General features: G+C 37.7%; 1 protein-coding gene across 1 annotated transcript; it reads right to left on the bottom strand.

Moving 5' to 3' along the window:
- Positions 1-426: 426 nt before the first annotated feature.
- slc30a8 (solute carrier family 30 member 8) lies at positions 427-9,958 on the bottom strand. Its single transcript, XM_067612559.1, has 9 exons — positions 9,405-9,958; positions 7,410-7,576; positions 6,809-6,955; positions 4,235-4,388; positions 3,866-4,035; positions 3,427-3,539; positions 2,340-2,445; positions 2,060-2,194; positions 427-946 (listed from the first exon to the last, which is right to left on the bottom strand). The coding sequence occupies exons 1-9, from the start codon at positions 9,476-9,478 to the stop codon at positions 801-803; spliced, it is 1,212 nt and encodes a 403-aa protein (XP_067468660.1). The 5' UTR covers positions 9,479-9,958; the 3' UTR covers positions 427-800.
- Positions 9,959-10,227: the final 269 nt, after the last annotated feature.

Here is a 10,227-nt window from a genome sequence, read left to right on the forward strand (position 1 = left end):
AATGTGCTTTCAATGTAAGTGATGGGGGCCAAAATCCACAGTGCATCCACACAGTCATTTTATGCAAAAATGCATTTAAATATTTATCTGAAGTGTACATGAGGCTTCAGTAATCTGAGTTAGTCATATCCAGTGGATATCTGCCACATTTATAGTCTTTTTAGCATCAAATTCCCTCTGTATGTTTCCTCAGTGTTTCCCTGTTGAGCCGTGGTTGAAGTATAGTAACAAAAAGGACTTTGGCACTAAAAAGATTAATGTTGAAAGATATCTACTTGATTTGACTTCATATTAGCTTCAGATGACTACTATGTCAAGACAGACATGAAGACTTATGAACCAGTCCTTAAATGTGTGTTTGGGATAGAGAATAAAATATTAAATCAGTGCGCACTTAAAACGCTTGATCAAGTAAAAATGTATAGATCGGGAAAAGACAAATATTTATTTTATACAGTGCATAGTGATTTCTGTTTCAACATGAACACACTTAAAAGCAAAAGAAAACTCGTGAATATAATGTTAAAACTTCATACAGGAGGATGAGGAAAGGTAACGTTTCCTATAAAATCATTTCCATCATTAGCCAGCTTGGCTTTCTTTTAGGCACATGCTCGTTATTTTAATATGAACACTTCTTTGGGAAAGTCAGCACAAAAGGCACTTAAGGCACAGTCATATGTCTCACAGTCTTGCGACTCACAGTAAAACAAAAAAGACCTCAAGGTCCAATTCACAGTGCAGAACAATGAAATACTGATATCACTGCAGGTTAGGATTTTGATGATTCAGGTGGGTTCCTACATCTTGGGAGCCTCACACAGGGTACATCCAGGCCTCAGGTCGGCCTGTCTCTCCATTTGAATCGTAACGGTGTGGAAGTTGTAGGAGGAGAAACAAGCCTGTGTCATTTCTCTTAAAACTGTCTGAGCATCCACTGACTCGTCTGCAGAAGAGAGGGGAAGACAATGTAAATTAGCAATCACCAATGTGAAAAAGTACTGAGTAACACTAGCAGCCCCATGAGGCTGTAATGACTAGAGTGAAAAGAAAACTGTTTTTCTTTGAGTCTTTCCAATTGTAACAGGAAAAAAAATGCCTGAGGGTAACGCCAGAGGAAAGTTACCTAAGTCAAAATGGTATATTATCTGTAACGTGACCATTTTATAGGACATCAGGCTAAGCATTCATCAGTCTTTGAGCTGACATTGCTAAAACACCCTTGCTAACGTTAGCGTTAGCTGGCTATTGTAACAGCGTTACAGTGAGATGGCATTCATTGAGTGTAAACAAACTAACAGACACACACCCCTGAAATGATTCATGCTGTGAATATGGAAGTAAACCATTACCTATTTATTTACAGACTCAGCAGACACATACAGCTTTTTTTGTTTGAAAAATATCTTCTTATTTAGATAACATTAGCTAGATGCTCCACTTTCTTTACCAGTTACCGTTAGCACTTAATGTTTTCTTTCTGCCATTTGGTGCAGGGCAGATTGCTTACAAGGAAAACAAATCGAGTAATTATTATTTAAAAAATTATTATAAACTGAGGGACTTTTAATAGAAAGAAATGGTGATGATTGGAGCTTTCAGTCAGTTGCTTTTTATGTTAGCATTTTATTGGGGACAAAAAGAATCTTGGAAATTCAGTCAAAGAAATAAATGTTTTGTAAATGTGGAATTGTGTGTTGCCTTCGCGATATTGCAGCAAAATATTCCCTGCAGCCCAAAAAGCATTTTCCCCATAGACTACCATTATGAAAGAGACATCTCTAAAACTGTTGACAGGCCAACTCGACCTGCAAATAAGGTAAATTATATTATGAATTTTTAATCCACTGTGTGTGTTATAAAACTTTCTAGCTAGAAACTTTTTTGGCTCATGCGCCAGGCGGGAAACTTTCATTTGACAGAATAGGCACCATCTTTGAGTCCGGTATCTAGTTCTTATAATACATCCATGACTAAAACACAGAATGTAAAATATGGTCTCCAGACAGAGAACACAAGAGAATATATTTTGCATTTTTGTTTGGTGGTTTCCTCTCACCTATGGCTACATGTGCAGACATTACAGCCTGGTTGACGGTGAGGGCCCAGATGTGAAGGTTGTGGACCGCTGTCACCCCCTTCACCTTTAACAGACCATCCCGGACTTCACTAAAGTTCACCCCTGCTGGAGTGCCTGAGACATAGACGGAAAAGGGAAAGAGGAGGATGGTAAGTAGACAGTAAGAAAATGGTCAAAAAGAGCAAGACTGTGCTGCAAAACTGTGCACAAACATTGCATGTTGACAGCGTTTCTTAAGGTCCGGGAAAAACAACCTCACCTTCCATCAGGACAAGCAGGATATCTCTCATGATTGTGAAGGTGGTGCACAAGACTAATATGGAGAATAGGAAGGTGCAGATGGGGTCAGCAATCTTATATTCTGGCTGAAAGAAACATAATACAGAAAATTAAGTTTAAATATTATCTGACATGCTTCTCATCTTTGTAACAAAATTATTTGGTTGCTTTTGCACAAGATTAGCATTTCTCAAAAAGCATAAAATCCTGATGACAAACAATCTGAAACCCTTTCTTCTGTGAAACTGTTAAGAAAAGCAAAAGTTTGGTGGATGGAGCGCAATATTGAAGGACACAGGACAGTGACATTGTATTTAGTATTTCTTATAGTGAAGCTCATAATATTTGCTGTAATGACTGCCTAGGGAGAGGATCAGCAGCACACTGAAATCATTGAGTATTCTGCAGACAGACACTGTGAGCACCAAAACAGCATGTGGACAGAAAATACAACACCATCTTTCCTGCTGAGAACAGCAACAGCCTTTGTTCAACATTCCTCAAGGGTGAGCATGTTTTTAGCACTGAGAATACAGAAGATTGAAGGTTAGAAGCTAAAAATGATTCAGGAATCAATAAAAAGAGAGCTACGCTGCAGTAGTCTCACACTAACAAAGGCTAGGTTTTAAATAGCCTTAAAAATACAATTAATATTAATAATACATTATTTTTGGCTGTTATTGTTACAGATTACTCCTTTTTTTATTATTGGATCATCAATACGTAGAATGCAATATATGTAATTTCTATTAATGTGATATATAAAAAAGGCCTGTGATTATCCAGAAATGTATTACATAATCTGGGTTTATTACACATTCTATATTTAAGCAAAATGTTTAATTCCTGGGTCACTTATCGTTTTATTGGGAAGGAAATTACTATATAAAATTAGCCAAGATGTGGGAAACTATTTTGATTATCTTGCTCAGTTTGCCCAATTCACACTCTGTTGCAAGTACTAAGTAAATGATTCCTGAACATTCATTATTAGTAATAATAATAAAAAAAAATATTGATAATTTATTGCTCCTTTCATCCTGTGTGCACACATAGAGACTCCTAACCTTGAAGAAGATAATAATGGCGCTGACGAGTACGCTGACGCTCTGGAGAAGATCTCCCACCACGTGTACGAAGGCTGCTCGCACGCTGGCATTGGCCTGCTGAGCTCTACGCCCTGACAGGAAGAAAAAAAACAAAAAAAAAACAGGACAGTAATTAAGTAAGCCTACATGCTTAAAGCTAATTATACTTGGATTATGATTCATTATGTACTCCATTATAATGACATTATAATGCCCCCTCCCACAGTGCCTATTCAGTCATATTTCAGAATAGTGTGCATGCAGGATTAAACACTTAATATTTCATGGTTTAATAGCCAACGATGAGCACATTTGAGATGAGAGTGACCATTACAACCAGAGTGACCACTGAAACTGACTAAAGTTTTACCAGCTCTTCGGAAACCAGCATCTGAACCTTCAAACCCTGGCAACATACCTTGCTCGGCTCCTTTTTGCTCCACATCATTATTCGAATGGGTGTGGTTTGAATTATTCGAATGGGTGTGGTTTGATTCTTGTCCTTTCTTGTGACTGTGACCATGACCATGTGAAGTGAGTCCCCCATGACTGTGACCATGGCCGGATTGGTGAAGGGTGAGGGCCATACTGTTGAAAGAGGGTTAACTCAAGTAAGTATGAGTTAGGAGGCGTTTTGGCAACATATTATTACACATTGCCAAATGTCTTCAAGAGTTAATGAAATTAGATTTGTCTCTGTTACTGCTTGAATTAAATCATAAATATTTAGCACACTGTACAGCGATCAAAGCTGTATAAACGAGAACCGGGTGTGTATTTTACTCACATAATATTGGCCAGCACAGCACAACCAGAGGTAACGAGCATGAGCATGCCATCAATGGTGTAGTCGTCGTTGATGAGGCGCTCTACAGCCAGGTAAACCAACACTCCCGTTACCAGCCAGATGGTTAAAACTGACAGCAGCGCACCCAGGATCTCTGCATGGATGAAGAGATGAAGACAGTGGGGAGAGAAATGAATCAGGATGAAATACAACAAGAACTCTGGTGACACACTGATTGAAATTTGCAAGTTGGCAGATCTAAATAATAGAAAAAAGCAACAGAAAATGCCTTGAATTGTTATGTATCACGATTTAAGAAGACAGCACACACCATGTTCCAGTTTAGGGGTGAACCAATTATTAGTTCAGCCCTGATCAATAAACTAAACAAACATTTCACAGTGAAGTCTTATCTTAGAATTTTCAGTACAGAAAATAATTAAGCACTAACTAATTGAGCACTGAAGGTCTTCTCTTGTTTGACATTAAACAAACTATCCACAGTGGAGGAGACTCAAAAACTTCAGCTTCCACGTGAATCATCATCCACTACACATGACCGTCTGTGGTTTTATTAAAAGTGAAAAGCTAAATTTGTTTTAACAGTTTTAACATGTCTGACCTTTCCCTTCAGTTAGCATAGCCAGACTTACTTGCTGGGAGGCTGCTGAGCCCAAATTAACCCTCACACTTTTTTTGCATTGCAAACATATACTGGAATATTACCTCGTCCTAGATTTACTGTGTAGTAAGTTGATTGAACATATTAATTTAGGGATATGCAACATAAAAGCACACTCTTTAAAAAAAAGTCCAATAAATAATGCTGAGCCTCACTGGATGTCAGCAAACAACTATTTGCTATGTAAAGATATAGTGGAGTAATGGCGTCCTGAGCAGAGAATGAAGTCACACTCCCTGTGTGTGGTGTTATTCAAGCTTCTCTGTTCTTTGTTTTGGTGGCCACACCACCACGCGTGCATGCGAGTCCCTCTTTGTCCTCCACGTCCGTTTCCAAGGTGGTGGCTGCGTCAAAAACTTTCTCAAATTACAGCTAAACAGTACCCTAAAATATGTTCCTGAAAACATTTGAGGCAAGAAGAAATAGGCAATGCACTAAAGGAATCTTGATCCATATTTGATCAGCATGCTTAGTTTGACAGTTTGATTTGAGTTTCATGAGTTGTCGGCTTTCTTTTTTTTTTTCAACTTTATTGAGTAAACGACGCACACATTTGTTTTGGTCTGAGATGTTGGTGCTATAGTGTGACATCTAGTGGCTGAATGTCATGTATTGCGACTTTAAGAAAGGGCCTGAAGATCGGATAATGTTTGAGTTTGATTTTGAAGTATGTTATTTTGAATTATGAAATATTTCTTAATTCAAGAAAACTGGTCATAAGGAGCCTTAAGCATAATATGGTTGATATGGATGATATTATTACCCGATACTCACCTGTATAGGTACTAATTGTGTGACGTGATTCTGCTGTGTTCCTCCTGCTCTGCCAGTCTATAAGTAGGTCATTGATTTGTTGGCTGTCAGGTTAGATCACGGAAAGCAACAGTTTTCTGACTGCGCACATAAGTTGTAAGCATTTAAGAGTCCTGTTTTCAATCTTATTGTTTTATTTGAAAAGTCAACTGTAAAAGTTTATATCTCGGTGCGTGCTTTACAAGTGTCGGTTACTCCCCCTAACTGCTGGTGGTTAAAATTAGTTTGGTTGATTGGCCACTACAGATAAACTAGCACAGATCAGCTGATACACAGGAAGTGTGGAGATTTTAGGGGCCCCTGAAGTTCCCTTAATAGTGTCTTTAAAGTTACTCTCTAGCAAGCAAGAAACACTGTCTAGTAGGCTAATTAACTATCATAACCAACCTACAAGTAGCTTTCAATTTAGTGAGAAAGTGGACAGTAAGGAGATAGATCTTAGTGTTTTGTAAGAGATGAAAAATATCAAGCAAAGGAACATAAATGTAAACTAATAAAATCACAACAAAATTTTAAAAAAAGCCTATATTGCAAATATATTGCTCATCAGAAATTCAAATTCTAGATTATTAGTACTGAACACAAAATCCTGTATCAGTCTATCTAGGGCTGCAACCAATGATTATTGTCATTATTGATTAATCTGCCAATTATTTTTTCAATTAATGGATTTGTTTCATCTATAAAATATTGAAAAGGGCCTGCCTCAAGGTGACCTCTTCAAATTACTTGTTTATTCCAAAAAACAATCCAAAACCCAAAGATATTAAATTTACAATCATATAAAACAGAGAAAAGTAGCAATTCCTCACATCCGAGAAGGTCTGAACCAAGAAATGTTTGATATTTTTGCATAAAAATAACTTTTAAAACAATGAATCGATTATCAAAATAGTTGATTATTAATTTTCTGTCAATTAATTAACTATTCATCTCAGCTATCTATAGCTGACAAGTAATACCAAAAACTACAGGATAAAGGATTTCATGTTGGTGGATTAAGCATCACAGAAAATGTTTCTAATGCTGCTTTGAACTCTGACAGCAGCTCCTAACAGATAAACGTTGTTACATTATACCTGCACGATGCCAGCCGAAGCTGAGCCTGCGTGTGGCAGGTCTAGAAGAGAGCCAGAGGGATAACAGGCTGATGATGAAGCTAGTGAAGTCCACCAGCAAGTGGGCGGCGTCCGTCATCACTGCCAGGCTCCCTGCAAAATACCCACCTGCAGAAAGAAAGAGACAGTTACTGAAATGCTAGATTTACACTTGTGTGGAAAAAAATAAATATTACGAGTAACAAAAAAAAGAGAAACGGTGAAAAGAAGTTAATGAACCACAAGAAGTTCTCAAAAGAATGGATGATGGTGCAAAGGCAAGGGAAAGAAAAGGAACAAAGAAACAAGAACATGGAAGAGAAGAGAACTGGAGGAAGTGAAAATAGACAATGACGGAAGGAAGACAAAAAAGTCAGAAGTAGGAGAAAAGGTGACAAAAAGAAGAAGTGACTAATCAATATCTTAACAACTAATCATCAGCCATTACAGACTGATTTACACTAGTGTACTGATCTCGTAGTGGATGATACACTGGCTCCGAAAGTGTGAAAAAGAAAGAAGACATAGAGCAAGGAATCGGGGCGTAAAGATTCAAGAAAGCGTGAAAAACATAATGACTCACCGAGGATTTCGCCGACCATGAAAATCAGGCAGACGACAGAGACCACATACAACCTTTTCCTGGCAACTTTCTTCTCTCTCTCGCGATCCTCCTGTGCGTGGCTGTTGTCATGGCAATGTTTGATGCCACTGGTGCCGTCTCTCTGTAATACCTCTTGGCTGTGCGTGCTGGAGGAATATAAAAAATCAGAGCAAATGCATTCAAGTGGCAGGTACTGTAAAAGCACATAGAGGACCAATGTATTATTTATTATTATTTTTGTCATCTACGACTGATTTTTTAACACTTCTTTAGGGCTGCAAGAAAATATTTTCATTACTGATTAATGTGTAAATCAATTTTTCACTTTATCGATTAACTGTTTCGCCTTTTAACAAGTTCCCAGTGTCCAAGGTGTTGTCTTCAAATCACTTATTTTGTGTGAAAAAGTCTAAAATCCAAAGATATTCAATATACAGTGATATAAAACAGAGAAAAGGAGCAAACTGTCACATTAATGAAGGTGGAACTAGCAAAGTTTAGGCATTTTTACATATAATGACTTGAAAAATTCATCAGAAGTTGTAGTTACTTTACATGTCAATGTGACACCATGTTTTACCCAATAGTCTATAGTCTTTTCATACAATAGCTCTCTCAGTTGTGTTTACAGTGTCCATTATTCATCATTGTTCCTAGAATTTAAGTCAAATTAATTTCTACATTCAGCTTATCTCAGGGGAGGCGTTCTCTTACCTTAAAGGGACTAACCAGATGACCTCAGAGAATGGATAAAATACAATCTAGTTTTATTTAGGTTTTACAATAATATCAGAATTACAAGTTATAAAAAGTAAAATACAAAGAATAATTGTAAAATTTATTTTTTAAAAAAGGGAAAAAAATATACCCTCTGTAGGGTTTAAAAGAGTCAAGGCCCCGAGACCTATTTGGTTTCTACTTTTAGATTATTCGTCTTCCAGCTTCTTTCATCTCGAAATCCATATATGTTTAACAACCAGAACATCATCAATCTATTGGATATTTCCTTGTTTGTGTTGTACATCACAATTCATAGAACTCTAACACAATAATACATATTTACATTTGTAGGTCTTAATGTTAAAAAAGGTCAAAGATGTGGACTCAAAGGTTCCGAGGTGTCAGTCAGGTGCAGAAACCACAGCTCACTCCGCAGGCCACACCCGCTTCTTGCTGTTCATACAAGTCGTAGACGTGTTAAATTTGTGTAAGAGTCCAGCTGCAGCTTCATGTATTTGTTAATTGTCCATTTTTAATTCAATTATTATAGAAAATTATTTGAGAGGTAGGTGTGGGTGGGGTGTGTCTCGGGCATAACAGAGTTAAGAATTGAATTTAAATCCATCTATTGTATAAAAAAAATGAAGGGGAAACACTAGAAATGTGTCTATTTAGTTGTTGAGTGACAAGATCAAGCTGTATGATAAACGTCATGTTCACCCACATGAGTCATTCAGTTTTCAGCACCTCTGCTGGCCGTTACTTTTAATCCTAGAAAAGCAGGCTACTTTACAAAATTACGACACAATCTTCTATCTTGCACACATCCCCCTTCTGCGCTGAAAAATGTGCCAGTGATGACCGGATAAGCACTGAAAACCCAAGCGCAAAAAGCGGTCAACACAGCTGACTGGGCTGCACGTTTGCGCACTGCTAATCCCAGTACACCCACAGACCAGTCCCGTGTGGAAAACCAGTAGAAACAAAAGAACGTGAGCAAAGACACTGCCCACAGCACAAACACCATCAACTAAGGAAAGTTTTCTTTCCACAATAGATTAACAAAAAAAAAAAAAAATCATTTTCACACTATATGTGATGAATGTGACACTTAGGCACACTGATTAGCTAACAAATATACATGTATAGGAATTATCTTCTAACACAAGATAAACAAAGGATTACAAATTCTTCTGTTCCATTTTTATATTAAAAATTTGGCGCAAATGTAAGAAATAAAAAATGAAAATTCACCTTCCCACATTGTTGTACGTGTTCTTCACCTCTGTCACCAGGGGAACCCTCTCTGGATCCTTGTTCCTGAACATAACTGAATATCACAGCTAAAGAAAATCCTTAAACTCAAAAAAACAAAACAAAACAAAACACTAAAATAAGTCTAATTTAACTTAACAGTTGATTTACTAGTGCTATTTATCCAAGCGTAATTTCTACAACTTGTTAAGTCTCCTCTATTGTCTCCTCCTTGGAAATAGTCTCAGCAGCTACTGGACATCCTCCCAAACCAACCGGGGTGCAAACAACTAAATATTTGATGCAGCCTTGTGACTACAGCTGTTTGCACCGTGTGCAAATGAGCGGCCGCCTGCAACGCCTCAGAGCTCAGTGATGAGAGAGGAGGTGACAGACGATCAGCAGAGATCCAAAACAGAGATAAAAAATGAAGACATTAGTGCCAAAATATCACTGGATAAAGTGTTGGTGAAGAAAACCTGTAAAGCTCGACAGCTGGGATTAAGATGCTGTTTAAGAGGGAATTTAAGACCCTATTGTAGTCCTGTAATATAAACATTCACCAAGTTTTGAGTAATTAGTTGATTGAGTGCACACTGCGCATCAAAATCTGCGTGCGCTCCTCTTCAGTCAGCCAAGAGCAGCCCCCTTTGGACCCGCCCACCTCATTTAACCAGCCGGCACTCCGTGATTATACAATCAAACTACAGAGTGCCGTGCGCTCTTTTCCTGTGTCAACTTATCTGGCACTATCACATGGCCATTAATTAATGAATTGTGCAAGAATTACTTAATCCTGGCTGGTGTGAAAGTTACTAATTCT

The sequence above is a fragment of the Thunnus thynnus genome, chromosome 15, assembly GCF_963924715.1.
Source record: "Thunnus thynnus chromosome 15, fThuThy2.1, whole genome shotgun sequence".
Lineage (NCBI taxonomy): Eukaryota > Metazoa > Chordata > Actinopteri > Scombriformes > Scombridae > Thunnus > Thunnus thynnus.